This window comes from Lontra canadensis, unplaced genomic scaffold, assembly GCF_010015895.1.
Source record: "Lontra canadensis isolate GAN:19392208 unplaced genomic scaffold, GSC_riverotter_1.0 scaffold1, whole genome shotgun sequence".
Classification (NCBI taxonomy): domain Eukaryota; kingdom Metazoa; phylum Chordata; class Mammalia; order Carnivora; family Mustelidae; genus Lontra; species Lontra canadensis.
The window spans coordinates 64463184-64481304 of NW_022630995.1; the positions used below are offsets into that span (position 1 = coordinate 64463184).

Consider the following 18121-nt stretch of genomic DNA (forward strand, 5'->3'; position numbering starts at 1 on the left):
GGGTGACGCTTCTCTTCTCTCCCATTTCAGACAGATTAGAAGAAGCCGAGTTTGAACAGCTGGGAGATCAAGGTAAGTTCTTCCCACAGGGCAGAGTCCTGTGTCCCAATGGGGATGGGGCAGAGCCTCGCGGAATGATGAAGGCAGAGATGCAGATCTGGGTTCGAATGGGGTGCTGGGCAGGGACCTCACACCTCTGTGGGGGAGGATGGTCAGGTGGGGCATCCCCTCCATTGCCTGAGCCAATGCCTGACCGGGGGTTCCTTTCTTGAAACCTAGACCAGCTGAAATCTGTTTGGAGAGGGTAAGGGGTGTAGGGCCTGGATTTGGAGATTTGAGCTGCAGAAACCCCTCTAGGACCTGACTCTTCTTTCCCTGGGAGCTGGTTAAGGGAGACCCCCCTCCTCCCTCCACACCTCCATCTCATCCCCCTCCTCCCCCAGACGGTCTGATCAGCGAGATCCTGGGAACTTGAATGCCCGAGGCCCCACTGGGGTTCCCTGGGCATGGGGTCCACTGAGATGGAAACAGGGAAGGGCCACTTTGGGTACTGGACAAGGAAGGTTCTGGATATTCCTGGGCTGCTCCTGGCACCCCTTGCATCTGGGGGCTTACTGAGTGAGGGGAGGCAGGACCTGGTGGCATTGAAGGGGCTGGGGTCTCGTTCACAGCCACACATTAGGTAGTTGGGTCAGACATTTGCCCCTGAACCACACTGAATTCTTTCTTACTCATTTAGTTCTATTTTATTCATTCAGTTCTATTTTAACTAAGATAATTAATTCTGAACATACTTTTTGCAAGTGAACTTGAAAGAGAAGAGTGTGTCGATGCTGGTTCCTTCTTCGCAAACACACTCCCCTTTAAGCTCGTGTTTTCGCAGCAGGAAGCTTAGCTCTGCACTCCTGGACCCTAGAAATGCCTCCGGGCACTGGCTCCATCCAGGGCCACCAGTCCAGTTGGCGGGCACTCGGGGCAGCGGGTATCCCCAGATTCTCCAGCACCTCGTCCCTTTAGTAGCTGTGGGCCTCCTGTTCTCAAACCAGCCAGGGGGAACACTGGGGTGTCTGGGAGCCATTCCTCAACTTTTCTGCCAGACATGGTCCCAGGCGCCAGCGGGACAGAGGAACACAGATGTCGCTGTCCTCCAGCGGTATGGGTTTCATCCGTTCTGTGGTTGGCTTTTGAACACGTGCTGACCCATTGCTCTGACTGGCTGGTAATGATTACATGGGGGTCCTGCACCTGACACAGTCACCCCCCAAGCACTGGGAAGTCCCTCAGAGGCAGCTGTAGCTGGGAAGGTGGACATCTCTGTCCATTAAGTGGCTTTAATTCTTTCTGGAGGGAAAAGAACTCTCAGTCATCACTCAGAGTGCTTTCAAACGAGAAGCATAGGAAGGGGTTCACTGAGTGAAAAGCTTAGCCAGAGGGATCATTGTAACCATGACTGAGTTCCCACTGAGCACTGGGTGCTGGGCTCTGGGCTCAACCCTTCATGTAAATTTCGATTCCTGGGTAGGGGAGACTCAGGCAATACCTGATAGGGACCCTGAGGCTCGGAGGGCTGTCTCTACTCCAGCCTAGACCCAGATCAGACTCTAATCCATCTGGGGGTTTTGGTGCTTTGCAGAAATGCCTCTGCCTGGCCTGCACCCAGATCCATGTGAGACCCTCCAGAAGGTGAAGAATGTTCTAGAACAATGCAAGTCCAGCCAGGGCTGCCCCGAGGAGCCAGTGTCCTGGGGTCTGTGCATGGCGTCCAGTGGTATAGGCTCCCCGCACAGTGAGGAGCCCTCCTTCTGCTTGGACTCGGGGGCTGACTGGGCCCACCCAGAGGTGCTGGGCTCACTGCTGCTATTCCTGGACACGCCTGGGTATGAGGCCTGCTTCCGTGGCCTATATGACCTTTCCCTGCCGGGGCTGAGCACCCTGTTCCCAGGCTTCACCGACGAGGAGGAGCTGGCCGAGCACCTGGCACAGGCCCGGGGGGCGGCCAAGAAGGCCGGCTTCCCCATGGCTCTGGCCAGGCTCTGCTTCCTCCTGGGGAGGCTGTGCGTGCGCAGGCTCAAGCTGTCCCAGGCCCGCGTGTACTTCGAGGAGGCCCTGGGGGCGCTGGGTGGCCACTTTGGCGACCTCTTCCTCGTGGTGGCCGTGTATGCCAACCTAGCCACTGTCCACCTGAAACAGAAGAACAGGGACAGGTGTGCGCAGGTGGTCCCCAAGGCCTTGGCCCTGCTCCTGGGCACGCCCAGCCACCTGTGCAGCACCGAGGCAGAGTCGCAGCTCCTCAGGCTCGCCCTGCGGCGGGCCATCCTCTGCCACAGCCCCAAGGCCGAGGCCCGGGCCTGCTTCCTGCTGGCCAAGCACCACGCCCGCCTCAAGCAGCTGGAGGAGGCCCTGCCCTTCCTGGAGAGGCTGCTACTGCTGCACGGGGCTGTGGGCGCCCCAGAGGCCGCGTGGCCCGTGGACGGCTACCTGATCCTGGCAGACATCTACGGCCGCCAGTGCCTGCCGCACCTGGCACTCGGCTGCGTCCGGGGGGCCTCGCTGCGGGCCCGGGGCTCACCGGGCAGCGCACTCCGGAGTGTGGACCTGGTCCTCCGAAACTCACCCAGGCTGCGCCGGCCGCCCGCCCAGACGGCACTCTACCTCAGGCAGGCGCTGGCCTCCGTGGCCCCCAGCCCGAGCGGGGCGCTGCGTGGCCTGCTCTGTGCCAGTCTGGCCCAGCTGCACAGCTGCCACGGGCAGCAGGCCACAGCCATCTCCTTCATGATGCAGGCCGTGGACGTGGCCATGGGGTCCGGCAGCCACCTGGCCGTGGACTACATAGTGGCGCTGGCCTGGCTGTATGTGCTTTGTGGCCAGAGCATGGTGGCCCTGGACATCCTTGAGTCCATCCTGGACATGGCCGTGGCCAACGTGGACCAGGAGGGCGTGATCGCTAACATGGTGGCTGTGGCCCTGCGGAGGACAGGCAGCACCCGGCAGGCGGCTGAGGGCTACTACCGTGCCCTGCAGGTGGCCCGGGCCCGGGGCCAGCTGCAGAACCAGGCGGTGGTCCTAGCCAACTTCGGGGCCCTGTGCCTGCAGGCTGGCGCAGAGGTCCTGGCCCAGCACTACCACCGGGAATCTGTGACGCTGTTTGCGCGGCTGCCCAGCAGAGAGTGCGGCCCGGACCTCACCTGGGTGCTTCTGCAGCTGGGCCACCTGTACACCCGCCGGGCCCTCGCCCGGCAGGCCAAGTGCTGCTACGAGTGGGCCTTCCTGGTCGCTGTGGAGACGGACCACGTAGAGGGTAAGTGTCCGCCACACCTGGCTCCTGGCCCCATGCGTCCCCAGGTCCTGACTGCGCATGCAAGTGTCCTGGGAGATAACGTGTTTTCTTCCCATTGCTGCCTGGAGCACATCCACCCGGGGTTTGTGACCCAGAGGCAAGCGGTGGTTTTTCCACCATCCAGGGTGTTGAATGATGGAAACCTGCAGATGTTTGCGGCTGCTGTGAGGCTGACTGGGCAGCGGCTCTCAGAGTATGCCAGGCTCCGTGCCAGCTCTGCCAGAAGGGGCACCCACATGGGCTGGTGGCTAAGTGTGGGAACACGATGCCCAGGTCACATGAGGCACAAGTTGGGGGTACTCCCTGTGATTATGGGAGGCTCCTGGCGCTGGCTCTGGGACCTGAGGGTTGAGCCATACGTGGGGTGGAGGGCAGGCAGAAGGTGCCATCTCTGCAAAGGCCCTGGGGTGAGTAGGCTGGGCCATGCAGGGAAATGCAGTGTTTGGGATGGGTGTGTTGTATGGTGGGTAACGGAAACCTTGGCTGAGGGTTAGGCAGGGGCTAGGGAACCCAGACTGTGGCCTGGAATTTTCCCCAAGAGCACTGGGGAGCCATTGAGGGATACAAGACTCTCACTGAACCTGGAAGGGGACCCTCTGGACCTAGGAGGAACCAAGAGCTGGGTCCCCAGATGTGCCCTGCAGCCTCAGGCAGGTCCTGGCTGTGCTCACAAGGCTTCTGTCCCCCACCCCCCATGCTGAACCTCGGGGACACTGAGAGTCACGCTGAATCCTCTGTGAGCTGGTTTCAGTAGCCTGTCTCTCCCCAGGCTTGTCTGTTTTATCGAGGTTGACCTTTGTCAGCATCGATCGCCCATCTCTTCTGTGATCCTTTCATTTCTGTAAGATTGGTGCTGAGGTCCCCCTTTCGCTGCTGATTCTAACAATTGACAGCTTTACTTCTGGTCTGGCTAAAGAGGAGTCCACTTTGCCCATCTTCCCAAAGATTCATCACTCAGTTTCTTTCATTTTCTCTCGGTTTTTCTATTCTCCCTGTTACTAATTTATCTTTGCTCTGGAGCCTCTGTTGTTCCTTCCTTTTGGGTCTAGTTACCTCCTCTTTTTCTTGTTCCCTAAGGTGGACATTTTTTATCTGAAATTTTTCTTTTTCTTCCTTTTTAACATAGGCATTTATAGCTATAAAGTCCCTTTAAACGCTGCCATCCTGCGTCCTGTAAGTTTGGGTACGTTGTCCTTTTATCTCCACTCATGTCCAAAACCCTTCGATTCCTGTTGTGATGCCTTCCGCCGGCTGCAGGCTGTCCAGGAGCCCATTCTTCGTGCCCGCCTATTATGGAATTTCCCGAACTTTCTTCCTACTGATTCCTAGTCTCATTCCATGCTTTTTATAAGACGTCTGTCCCCTCACAAGTCTTGAGAGTGGGGCTGGGATCCGGACAACAGGACGCACAAGATCGCATGGCCACGGGGTTGTTCTGGTCATCTGTGTCCTCTTTGATGTCTGGATCGGTTTAATTGGGAAAGTGCTTGACCGTTCTCAGCCCCCGCTTCAGGCAAGGCAAGGAAGGCTGTGGGCTTGGATCCTGGCTTTGTGAAGGAGCTGGAAGCCGGGTCAGAGTCCCGGCCCTGCCATGTGCTGTGTGCCCCAGACTCGGAACTCTGCTTCGGACTCCGTGTGCCCACCTGCTGCACGGGGAGGCCAGTGATCCCTGCCCGGTCAGCATGGTGTGAAGACAGCCCCTGTCTGTCCAGGAGGGTTTTGGGAAGCAGAGAAAGGCAGGCCAGGACCCCCAGGCCTAAGAATTGTAGAAGTGGTCAGCAATGTGTCTATGGCATGTCCTGCCCAGGTTTATCACAGTGTGCGACCTTGAGCAGGTGGCCTCGCATGTCTGGACTCAGATTCCCCGTCTGCCGTGACCCCAGCTGGAGGTGCAGAAGGAGCAGGCACAGAGCAGGGGCCTTTGAGCTCAGCAAACATCCCATGTCACTGCAGTGTGGGACGGTGATGTCCTCTTCCTGTCTCCCCCGCCTAGGCCAGCTGCGAGCCGTCCAGCGGCTGTGTCATTTCTATAGGACCGTCATGCCCAGAGAGGCCCAGTGCGTCGTCTACCATGAGTTCCAGCTCTCGCTGGCCCGCAGGATGGCCGACAAGGTGCTGGAGGGCCAGCTCCTGGAGACCATCAGCCAGCTCTACCTGTCGCTGGGCACTGAGCGGTGAGGATGCCGGCCCCGATCCTGGGGCAGCCTCTCCTCGGGGACCGTTTCATTCCTAGTGTCAGGCTGTGAGCCAGTAGGCCTTGGGGGTCATCATGTCTCACAGGTCCCGGGACAGGTGTCTCTGCCCACACACCTCCTGACCTCCCGGTGGAGGAAGAGTGAATTTCTGGGCCATTCTTCACATCCTGGTGGCTTTTATAAGCCGACTGCTGCCTGCCCTGAGTCTCCTCTGGCCAGCACAGCTCTGAGCCGGGCAGCCTGTCCCCAGCAGTCCCCCCAGATGTCAGGATGGTGGCCATGTGGACCTGAAGGAATCTTACCCCTGAAGAGGTAGCTGGCTGGCCCACCTGCTTCCTGTGGGCAGAGTTCCAGGGTCACGTGTCCTGCGTGACACCCACACTGAGCATCCTGAGCAGGTGGGGTGACAGGATGGCCCGGGGAGACCTCTGACCATACCCCCTGCAGCTGGGGACTCCCTGAGAGGCAGGGAAGGAGCCACAGGCTGATCTCGGCCTCCACCCCACACCCTTGGGCCTCAGTTTCATGACAGATCTAATGGACAGTGACCTTGATCGAGAAGTCTCAAAGCGGAGTCGCCGGACCAGCAGCAGCTGCATCCCTGGGGAGTCTCCTGAGAATGCACCTTCTCAGGCCCCAGCCCAGACCCACTGAGAGCAGGGCCCTACTATCATGGCCAAGTGTGAGAACCACTGGCCAGATGTTTGCGGAGTCTCTGCCTGGCGCTCAGGGTCCCAGCTATGGGCGGAGAGCTCGCATGCCCGTGTCTAGGGAGGGGGGTGCAGACACAGGGTGGCCCGCTCCCCCTCCCTATGCCCTGCAGAGAGCCTGGTCCCCACTCAGGCACTGGGAGGAGCCGCCCTGGCCTGGGAGAGTTCTCTGAGCGGCTGGCTCTGCTTCCAGGGCCTACAAGTCCGCGCTGGACTACACCAAGCGCAGTCTGGGGATCTTCATTGACCTGCAGAGGAAGGAGAAGGAGGCGCATGCCTGGCTGCAGGCAGGGAAGATCTACTACATCCTCCAGCAGAATGAGCTGGTGGACCTCTACATCCAGGTGCAGGGGCGGGGCGTGCGCTCACTCACCCTCCATCCCCGATCCACTGCGGGCACCCGCTGTGTGCCAGCCCGCCTCTGCCATCCCCGCCCTGGGCCCCCAGCGCCCAGCATCTTCCACAACAATCCCAGCCCCCATCTGCGTGCCCGCCACCATGTTGGTATACAGCAGGTGCTTCCTACATGCACAAGTGATGCGTTCCCTCGACTGAACACAGCCTTCAGCAGCATGTGGCCTGTCTTCTTAAAAAATGCGTTTATCACGGGAGCTCTGTTTCCAGCCGCGTTCCCAAACGTGACATGATTTGAAGTAAACTGGGAGGCTCGTGAGGCTCATGAATGTTTTCATTTTTGAGCACCTGTTGTGTATTTCCCTGGGCCAGGGGTCCAGGATCGCAGGTCAGCAGATGGCGGCTGAGAGGGGGTGGCAGTTTTGACAGCTTGTGGCTCGGGGCTTTGGGCAGGGGTGTGGTGGTGCAGACAGGAGCCACAGGGAGGGTGAGCAGAGGCTGCTTTCTGTAGCAGGATAAGTGGGGCTAGTGCCCACCTGGGAGGAGGGGCTCCCAGTGGTGGAAAACACAGGGGCAAAGGCCAGACGTGCATGGGAGTGTGGCAGGTCTGGATTGCCCACGGCGCCTAGTCCACTCTTGTCTGCTCACATGGTGTTTGCTGAGTACCTTGCTGGGCCCAGCAGAGAAGCAACATCCTGAGCAAGGGGGGGTGACAGAATGGGAGAGACAGGAGGTGTGTGCGGGCAGGTGTTGCCATGGGCAGTGGAAGAAGATAGTAGAGGGGAAGCTGGAAGGGAGCATGCCAGGGTCTGGGAGCGGTTGACAGGACTCAGAGCCCCCTCTGAGCTCAGTCGCAGAGTCCCAGACTCAGAGCCCCAGCTGGATGGTGCTCCCCCAGGATATCGTGGGAGCTGATGTCTCCAGCTGCACAGGGTCTGGAACCAGGCCAGTCCCCGCTGAGGGACAGAGATGTGAGAGGGGAAAGAGATACCCAGTGCATCCTCGGGATGCCCTTGAGGGTCTGGGGGCAGCTGGGGAGGCTGTGAGCTTGCGACAGAGCACTATGGTCTCATGAGAGTTTCTCCATGCCCACAGGTGGCACAGAATGCGGCCCTGTACACGGGGGACCCCAACCTGGGGCTGGAGTTGTTTGAGGCAGCCGGGGACATCTTCTTCAATGGGACCTGGGAGCGGGAGAAAGCCGTGTCCTTCTACCGGGTGAGCTGGGTGATGAGGGCGGGCTGCGGCATGGCCCCACACAGGCCGGGGCCTAGGAGTGGGTCTTCATTTCTGGGTGCCTTCACCTGGGGTGATCTTGACCCCCCACCCCCAACCTGGGAGGGACAGAGAAAGGAGGGACCATCTGAGGGACAGACACAGCTCTAGGCTTCCAAGCCCTCAAATAGCTGGGAGGCGAGCCCTGCTCCATCTTGCCGATGAGGAAGTCGAAGCTAAGGGAGGCACAGGACAGCACGTCAGTGGGGGGACTGGCCCCAGGGCTCTGAACTGTAGGAGCCTCCCAAAGAGGCCAGCTTCTCCCTACCCGCCCAGCTCCTGACGTGCAGCTCTGCCCTGGGGACAGAAAAACGCGTTTTTAGATCTCGGTAGGGGGTGGGTGTTGGATCCTCCCAGTCAGACTCTCATCGCCCAGGGGTGGGGAGCTGGGCTGAGGTTCCCAAGATGGGCCGTGGGTCGCACCACAGCTTGCTCATGGCCCAGTAGCCCTGTGGCCATCAGGGCCACTCCAAGCTGACTTTTCCCCAGGGACCGGAGCTGAATAAGATGCAGCAGGATGATGGGGTGGGAGCTCCCTTTGCACGTCTGGGACTCTGGGGATTCTGGGCTGGAGCTGGCTGCTGCAGGTGAGGCCTGACCCGCTGCCTGTGTGGCAGGATCGGGCGCTGCCGCTGGCCGGGACCACGGGGAACCAGGAGGCGGAACTGCGGCTCTGCAACAAGCTGGTGGCCCTGCTGGCTGAGCTGGAGTTGCCCCACGAGGGCCTGGAGTTTGCCCACATGGCCCTGGCGCTCAGCATCACCCGGGGTGAGCCCTGCATCCCTGCCCCAGCGGGGCCTTGGCCTCCGACCCCTGCAGGGTGGGAGCAGAAGGGGACAGTTCGGGAAGCCTGTAGGGCTGCTTGGGGCTGTGGCCGTGCTCTCCCCTGCTGGGGGGCTGGGCTGAGCGGCCCCAAATCTGCCCCAGGGGGAAGCTTCAGGTTTCTCATGTGCGCCCTCTCCCCTGCGTCCCTAGGGGACCGGCTGAATGAGCGTGTGGCCTACCACCGGCTGGCCGTCCTGCACCAGCGGCTGGGCCACGGCGAGCTGGCGGAGCACTTCTACCTCAAGGCGCTGTCGCTGTGTGGCTCACCCCTGCAGTTCGATGAGGAAACCCTGTACTACGTGAAGGTGTATCTGGTTCTTGGTGACATCCTCTTCTACGACCTGAAGGTGGGTGGGGGCCGGGGGGTAGGCTTAGGCACTGGGGTCCCTCTTGGCATGGGCTCGAGCCCAGACCCCGAGGACAGGGTCCTGCCCTCCAGTAGTGCTGGCCCCGGTGTGTCCCTGAGCTCCTGGCAAGGCGGAGAGGAGCAGGCACGGTCAGCAGACACTGTCCGAACTCGCGTACCGGCCAGGCCCTGCCCTCCAGAGTTCAGGGTCCCTGGGGTGCTGATCTGTGAACAGACTTTGGCCACCATGGGGTCAAAACAAAAAGGCATGTAATCAGGGGAGCTTCCTGGAGGAGGCAATGCAAAGCTGAGTCTTAGCATCAAGTCAGAGTTAATCCCCCTAAAGCAGGAGGGAGAGAGGGACATCCCAGGGCGTCGGGCAGAAGTCAGTGCTATCCCCAGAGACCCACGCTGTAAGGTGCTACCCAAATCCTGGCACCTCCTCCAGGAAGCCTGCCCTTAGGGCAGAGCAATTCCTTCTTGGAATCCTGAATCCCAGAGAGGGAAACGGGCTGGGGATGGGGTGCAACCTGTGGGGTTTGGCTTAGTTCCTGCCCTGTCAGAGCTGGAGGAGCTGGAGCTGGGCCCTTTCCCATCTGCTCCTAGCCCTGCAGTGGATGTAGACCAGAGCCTGGAGGCGTCTCCCTCGCTCCCCTACACAGGCTGCTGCCCTATCGCCCCACCCTGGGTACAGCACTGCACTGCACAGTGTCCCTGCTCCGTGTTCGCTGAAGTGGGGGCACCCCAGCTCAGGGCTTTTCCCCCTCCCCCTCCCTGCTGAATGGCATCGAGGAGCTGGGTGCCTTTGAAGACCCCACCCAGTTGGAGACCCATAACTCCCTGCCTGGGACAGCCTTGGCTATGCACTAGTGACACCTTGTGGTCAGAGGTGGTCACTGCGGCCTCCTGCTGTGTTAGAGTCCCGTAGTTCTTGGGGAGCCTGTGGGCAGTGGTGCGTACTGCAACTTAGACTCACTGCCTTCCAGTCTGCATGATTAAGGCTCTGTGACATCCAGGCTCTGTGTGATCCAGGCTTTGTGTGTTCAAGGCTCTGTGTGATCCAGGCTTTGTGTGTTCCAGGCTCTGTGCAATCCAAGCTCTAGTGATCCAGGCTCTGTGATCCAGGCTCTGTGCGATCCAGAATCTGTGATCCAAGCTCTGTGACATCCAGGCTCTGTGCCTTCTAGGCTCTGAGCTGTCCAGGCTCTTTATCATCCAGGCTTTCTGCGATTCAGATTCTGTGCAATTCAGATTCTGTGTGATCCAGCCTCTGTGACATCTGGGATCTGCGTGACCCAGGCTCTGTGTGGTCCAGGCTCTTTGTGAACCAGGATCTGTGGGGTCCAGACTCTGGAACATACAGCCTCTGGGACATCCAGGCTCTGTGAATCCAGATTCTGTGTGATCCAGGCTTTCTGCCATGCATGACCTGTGACATCCACATTCTGTGTGATCCAGGCTCTGTGACATCCATCTCTATGTGATCCAGGCTCTGTGTGATGCAGGCTATGTGTGATACAAGATCTATGTAACCCAAGCCCTGGGACATCCAGGAACTGTGTGGTCTGGGCTTTGTGTGATACAGGATCTGCTATATCCGGGCTCTCTGCAATAGAGGCTATGTGTCATCGGGTTCTGTGTGATCCAGGCTCTGTGATACATGGGTTTGTGTGATCCAGACTCTGTGCAATCAAGGCTCTGTGACATCAAGATTCTGTTATTTCCAGGCTTTCTGTGATACAAACTCTGTGACATACGGGCTCTAGGTGATCCACGTTCTGTGTGATCCAGGCTCTGTGCCATCCAGGTTCTATGTGATCCAGGTTCTAGGTGATTCAGGCTTTGAGTGATCCAGACTCTGTGATACAGATTCTGGGTGATTTAGGCTCTGTGTGATCCAGGCTCTGTGATATCTGGGCTCTGTATTATCCAGATTCTGTGTGAAGTAGTCTTTGTGACATGCAGGCTCTGTGTCATCCAGGCGCTGTGATGTCCGACTCTGTGATCCACAGCCTGAGTGATCCAGGCTCTGTAACATCCAGGGTCTGTAATATCCAAGCTATTTGTGATCCAGGCTTTGTGACATCCAGTCTCTGTGCAATGCAGTCTCTGTGACATCAAGGCTCAGTGTAACCCAGACTTTGTGACATCCAGGCTCTGTGACATCCAGGCTCTGTGACATCCTGGCTCTGTGTGATCCAGGTTCTGGGTGATTCAGGCTTTAAATGATCCAGACTGTGTGATGTAGATTCTGGGTGATTCAGTTTTTGGTGATTCAGGCTCTGTGTGATCCAGGCTCTGTGACATTAGGGATCTGTGTCATATAGGTTCTGTGTGATTCAGGCTCTGGGTGATTCAGGCTTTGGGTGATCTAGGCTTGATGTGATCCAGGCTCTGTGATATCCAAGCTGTGTATGAGGCAGGCTCTTTGTGATCTAGATTGTGTGTGATGCAGGCTCTGTGATATCCAGGCTCTCTGCAATCCCTTCTTCGTAATATCTTGGCTCTGTTTGATGTGGGCTCAGTGTGATCCAGGCTCTGTTTGATCCAGGATCTGTGAGATCCAGGCTCTGTGTGAATCAGGCTCTGTGCAAACCAGCATCTGTCCCAAATATACCCTGTGTCATCCAGGCTATGTGACAAATAGCCTCTTTGATTTCAGACTCTTAGTGATCTAAGTTCTGTGACAAGCAGGTACTGAGTGATCCAGTCTCTATGCAGTACAGTCTCTGTGAAATCCAGGCTCGGTGTGATGCCATCTTTGTGGCATGCAGGCTCTGTTCCATATAGGCTCTGTGTGATCCAGGCTCTGTGCCATCCAGGTTCTGTGTGTTTGAGGCTCTGGGTGACTCAGGCTTTGTTTGACCCAGGTTCTGCGTGATCCAGGCTCTGTTTGATCCAGGATCTGTGTGATCCAGGTTCTGGGTGGTTCAGACTTTGAGTGGTCCAGACTCTGTGATGGAGATTTTGGGTGATTCAGTCTCTGGTGATTCAGGATCTGTGTGATCCAGGCTCTGTGACATCAGGGATCTGTGACATTCAAGTTCTGTGTGATCCAGGATCTGGGTGATTCGGGCTTTGAGTGATGTAGTCTGTGTGATCTAGATACTGGGTGATTCAGTCTCTGGAGATTCAGGCTCTGTATGATCCAGACTCTGACATCAGGGTTCTGTGCCATCCATGTCTGTGTGATCCAGTCTCGGGTGATTTAGGCTCTGTGTGATCCAAGCTCTTTGACATCTGGGCTCTGTGTGATCCAGGCTTGGTGTCATCCAGGCTACAGGCTCTGTGTGGTCCAGGCTCCGACATCCAGGTTCTGTGTGACCAAGGCTCTGGGTGACTCAGGCTCTGTTTGATCCAGGTTTTGTGTGATCCAGGCTCTGGGTGATCCAGGCTTTGTGACATCCAAACTATGTATGAGGCAGGCTTTGTGATCCAGATTCTGTGTGACACAGGCTCTGTGATATCCAGGCTTTCTGTGACCCCCTTTTTGTGACATCTTGTCTCTGTTATATGTGGGCTCAGTAGATCCAGACTCTGTTTGATCAAGACTCTGTGATCCAGGCTCTGTGTAATCCAGGCTCTGTTCCATCCAGCTTCTGTGTGATCCGGAAATCTGGGTGGTTTAGGCTTTGGGTGATCTAGACTGTGTGATGTTGATTCTGGGTGATTCAGTCTTTAGTGGCCCAGGCTCTGTGTGATCCAAGCTCTGTGACATTGGGGATCTGTGCCATCCAGATTCTGTGTGATCCAGGATCTGGGTGATTCAGGCTTTGTGTGATCTAGGTTCTGTGTGAATCAGTCTCTGGGTTATTCAGGGTCTGTGTGATCCATGCTCTGTGGCATCTGGGCTCTGTGTGATCCAGCTTTTGTGTGATCCAGGCTCTGGGTGATTTAGGTTTTGGGTGATCCAGGCTCTTTGACATTCATGCTATATATTCAGCAGGCTCTGTGCCATCCAGATTCTGAGTGACTCAGGCAATGTGACATCCAGGCTCTCTGCGATCCCTTCTTTGTGACATCTTGGCTCCATCTGATGCAGGCTCAATGTGATCCAGGCTCTGTTTGATCTAGGCTCGGTGCAATCCAGGCTCTGTGTGAATCAGGCTCTGTTCAAACCAGTGTCAGTCTAAAACATGCTCTGTGCCCTCTAAGCTATGTGACAGCCAGCGTTTTTCATTTTGGACTCTTAGAGAACTAGGTTCTGTGACATGCAGGTACAGTGTGATCCAGGCTCTGTACAATCAGTGTGTGAATCAGGCTCTGTTCAAACCAGTGTCTGTCTCAAACATGCTCTGTGCCCTCTAGGCTATGTGACAACCAGCATTTTTCATTTTGGACTCTTAGTGAACTAGGTTCTGTGACATGCAGGTACAGTGTGATCCAGGCTCTGTAGAGTGTGTGATCCTGGCTCTGTGACATGCAGACTGTGTGTCATCCAGGATCGGTGACATCAGACTCTCTGTGATGCATGGTTTTAGTGCTCCATGAACTGTGACATCCAGAATCTGTTATATCTAGGCTGTTTGAATCCAGGGTTTGTGACATCCAGTCTTTGTGCGATACAGTCTCTGTGACATCCAGGCTCAATATGATCCAGATTTTGTGACATGCAGCTCTGTGACATCAGGCTCTTTGTGTTCCAGACTCTGTTCCATGCAGGTTCTGTGTGATCCAGGCTCTAGACCATCCAGGTTCTATGGGATTGAAGCTCCTGGTGACTGAGGCTGGTTTGATCCAGGCTCTGTGTGAATCAGGTTCTGTGCGAACCAGTATCTGTCCCAAACATGCCCTCTGTCATCCAGGCTATGTGACAAACAGCCTCTTTGATTTCAGACTCTTAGTGATCCAGGTTCTGTGACATACAGGCCCTGTGTCATCCAGGCTCTGTGACATCAGACTCTGTCCAATCCATGGCCTGAGTGATCCAGGCACTGTGACGTCCAGGGTCTGTTGATATCCAAGATATTTGTATCCAGGCTTGTGAAATCCAGTCCCTGTGTGATACAGTCTCTGTGACATCCAGGCTTTGTGTGATCCAGACTCTGTTCCATACAGGCTCTGTGTAATCCAGGTTCTATGCTACCCAGATTCTGTATGATTGACTCTGGGTGACGTAGGCTCTTTTTGATGCAGGTTCTGTGTGATCCAGGCTCTGGGTGATTCAGGCTTCGTGTTATCCAGATTGTGCGTGATTTAGGTGCTGGGAGATTCAGTCTCTGGGTGATTCAGGGTATGTGTGATCCAAGCTCTGTGAAATCTGGGCTCTCTGTGATTCCAGTTTTGTATGATTTAGGCTTTGGCTGATCCAGGCTCGATGTGATCCAGGTTTTATAACACCCAGGCTGTGTATGATGCAGGCTCTGTTTGATCCAGATTCCATGTGACCCAGGTTCTGTGATATCCAGGCTCTGTGCTGTCCCTTCTTTGTGACATCTTGGCTCTGTTTGATGCGAGCTCAGTGTCGTCCAGGCTTTGTATGATCTAGGCTCTGTGCGTTCCAAGCTCTGTGTGAATCAGGGACTGTGCAAACCAGGATTTGTCCCAAACATGCTCTGTGTCATCCAGGTTATGTGACAAATGGCCTCTTTGATTTCGGACTTTTAGTGATACAGGTCTGTGACATCATAGTCTGTGTGATTGAGACTTTGTATGATCCTGGCTCTTTAACATGCATACTCTGTGTCATCCAGGCGCTGTGACATCAGACTCTGAGTGATCCATGGCCTGAGTGATCCAGGCTCTGTGACTTCCAGGGTCTGTGATATCCAAGCTATTCATGATCCAGGCTTTGTGACATGCAGTCTCTGTACAATACAGTCTCTGTGATATCCAGGCTTGGTGTGATTCAGACTTTGTGACATCCAGGCTCTGCATGACCCAGGCTCTGTTCCATATAGGTTTTCTGTGTTCCAGGCTCTGTGCCATCCAAGTTCTGTGTGATCGAGGCTCTCTCTGGGTGACTCAGGCTCTATTTCATCCAGGTTCTGTGTGATCCAGGCTCTGGGTGATTCAGGATTTGAGTGATCCAGACTTTGTGTGATCTAGGCTCTGAGTTATTCAGTCTCCGGAGATTCAGGATCTGTGTGATCCGGGCTGTGTGACATGGAGGCTGTGTGTGATCCTGGTTCTGTGTGATCCAGGCTCTGGGTGATTCAGGGTTTGTGTGATCCAGACTGTGTGTGATCTAGGCTCTGGATGATTCAGTCTCTGTGTGATCCAAGCTCTGTGACATCCGGGCTCTTTGTGATGTATGTTCTGTTGCATCTCGACTCTGTGTGATCCAGGCTCTGTGTTTTCCAGGCTCTGTGCCATCTAGGTTCTCTGTGATCCTGGCTCTGTGACATATTGGCTCTGTGTGATCCAGGATCTGGGTGATTCAGGCTTGATGTGATCTAAGCCCTGGGTGATCCAGGCTCTTTGATGTCTAGACTCTGTGATCCAGGCTCTGTGTGATCCAGATGCTGTGTGACCCAGGGTCTGTGACATCCAGGCTCTGTGCAATCCCTTCTCTGTGACATCTTGACTCTGTTTGATCTGGTTTCAGTGACATCCAGGCTCTCTGCCATCCAGATTCTATGTGATCGTGGATCTAGGTGATTCAGGTTCTGGGTGATTCAGGCTCAGTGTGATCCAGGCTCTGTGTGATCTAGGCTGTGGGTGATTCAGGCTCTATGTGACCCATGCTCTGTTTGATCTGGGCTCCGTGTGATCCAGGCTCTGTGTGATCTAGGCTGTGGGTGATTCAGGCTCTATGTGACCCATGCTCTGTTCGATCTGGGCTCTTAATCTGGGATCCTGGAACCTACGACTCCCTCTGACCCAGGGGTGCTGCATGCTCCATGTCTTTGCCTGCTGTCCCAGGCTAGGCTCTGGGCTGGGCCTTTCCCCGAACAGGAGCTGCAGAGGCTGGGGTCTGGCATGACTGTGGCCCACCTCACCTGCACTCCTTATACCCAGAACCCGCAGTCATCTGTGATATGTCCTCCTGACCCATGGGTCATCTGAGGAAGGAACCACATAGAGATTAGAACGCCAGGTTCCGTGCGATTAATGACTAAGTAACTCTGCGGAAGAAGGGGGAACTGAGTCTGGGGAGGTGAATAAGCTTGTCCAAGATGGGGGTCAGGGAGCCAGGCCCAGAAGTACCTGACCTGATGCCCAGGTTCTGGGGGCATTCTGGGGACCTTAACCTTCCACGGTCTCACGGGGCAGGAAGGAAAGGTCCCTGGGCCCGGGAAGCTGGGGTCAAGGGGCTTCTCAGCTGTGCCGTGACCGCCATCAGCACCATGTCTGTCTTCACCGTGAGCCAGTCTTGGAATTCCACCAGGGGCTATGGGTTGACTTCATCGCCTCCAGCAGACACCCAGGAAGGAGAGAAGCTCTTTCCTGCACCCCTGTACGGAGAAGACATGCACACATATGTACACAAGTACACACCACTGCCCAGCTGCCTGCTGTGGCCAGTTCCTTTGTTGGGGTGTCCCCTCCTCCAGGAAGCCCTCCATTCTGCCCCAGGCTGACTCAGGAGCCTCCTGGTGCTCCCACAGGCCGCTGGTCACCCGGTGGTCAATGTCGCCCCAAGACTCAGCCACGGTTCCCGCCCTGCACAGGGTCCAGTGTCTGGTGGGGGATCGGGAGTGTTTGTCGAATCATGACGTATACCTGCTTTGATTTTCTCCTGAATCCTCTCTGTGCGGGGCAGCAAGGAGCCAGGGCTGCCAGCATTGGGCTTGTCCTCTGTTCCGGGAGCCATCTCAAGGGTTGGAGGGAAGGGTAGGGTCTGGGTTTCAGAGTGGTTCCTTGAGAGGGTCTGGGGTAGGCCAGCCAGGGAGGCAGGGCACAGAGTCGCACTCCCCCGCCCGCACCCAGCTGTGCATTAGTGTAGAGTGTGGCTAAACGCCTTCTCTCCTTCAGGACCCCTTCGACGCAGCCGGGTACTACCAGCTGGCGCTGGCAGCGGCTGTGGACCTGGGCAACAAGAAGGCCCAGATGAAGATCTACACGCGCCTGGCCGTCATCTACCACAACTTTCTGCTGGACCGAGAGAAGTCCCTCTTCTTCTACCAGAAGGCCAGGACCTTTGCTACTGAGCTCAATGTCCGCAGAGTCAACCTGGCCCCAGCACGGTGTTGGGGGCGGGCACCCTGGCTGGTCGCCGGCCCCCCACCCTGAGGTCCCTGTCTCCATGAGAGTGGGCTGCCTGCTTCTCCTAGTATCTCTGTGAGGCTCCTTTTCTGGGAAATGTAGGCACAGAGCAGGGGGTCATAGTACTCTGTGTCCATTACTTTACGGGAGCGTGCTCGTGCCTGCAAGGCCCCCTCCCCTGCTCCGCCTCCAGGGCAGTGTCCAGGGACCAGGCCCCGTCCCCGGGGACCCACCCTGCTGCTATACCGCATCCGCGGCCATGAACTGGAAGGACCCAGGCCAGGGCCCTCCCCCGGCCGCACACCCCAGTTTCCCTGCATCAAAGCAGAAGCCACTATGGAATTCCCTGGGCGTTTTCTCCCTTGCCCTTGCCATCACCATGTGTCCGGCTCTGGCTCTGCCTCTAGTCCCCAAGCTGACCTCTCAGGGGCTACATGGTTGGGACTGTTAGTGTCTCCATTTCAGTGGAGGAGATGGAGGCACAGAGTGGGTAGGTGCCCAGCCCACCATCACACAGGCTGTAGGTGGGGCAGAGAGCATCAAGGGCCGCCTGCCTCGAGGGATGTGTCCACGGTGGGACACAAGAGTGGGACCGAGAAGAGGGTATTAACACGTCAGTGTCCCTCCACCCCTTGTCCGTGTCCTGAAGGCAACAGAAACAGGGCAGGGGGAAGGTGGTCCCAGCGCTCCCCAACCTGAGTGTCTGCTGGCCCACCCCACCAGGTCTGCTGCTGAGCCTGTTTCCAGGTCATTGGGGTCGCCAAGCACCAGGAATCTTCGATTTACACGCAAGGAAACCGAGGCTCAAACAGGCCATGGATCTCCTGGCTGCCTGTCACCCACACGGCGTTGTTTCAATCTCTTCTTTTTTTCCTTTATTTATTTTGTTAAGTAAGGTGGGATACACATAAAATTAGCCATTTAAAGTGGG

At 56.6% G+C, this 18121-nt stretch overlaps 1 protein-coding gene across 2 annotated transcripts in view; it reads left to right on the top strand.

The window, feature by feature from the left end:
* Positions 1-17438, top strand: part of SH3TC1 (SH3 domain and tetratricopeptide repeats 1) — a 29381-nt gene extending 11943 nt beyond the window's left edge. Inside the window, exons 10-17 of one of the 2 annotated variants that reach the window (XM_032855683.1) lie at positions 31-72; positions 1634-3298; positions 5331-5511; positions 6436-6586; positions 7692-7814; positions 8489-8639; positions 8847-9043; positions 16960-17438. In XM_032855683.1, coding sequence (XP_032711574.1) covers positions 31-72; positions 1634-3298; positions 5331-5511; positions 6436-6586; positions 7692-7814; positions 8489-8639; positions 8847-9043; positions 16960-17217 — 2768 coding nt within the window. In that variant the 3' untranslated portion in view covers positions 17218-17438. Of the gene's footprint in view, positions 1-30; positions 73-1633; positions 3299-5330; positions 5512-6435; positions 6587-7691; positions 7815-8488; positions 8640-8846; positions 9044-16959 lie in introns of those variants that run through there. The other variant, XM_032855693.1, reaches the window with a different exon arrangement.
* Positions 17439-18121: the final 683 nt, after the last annotated feature.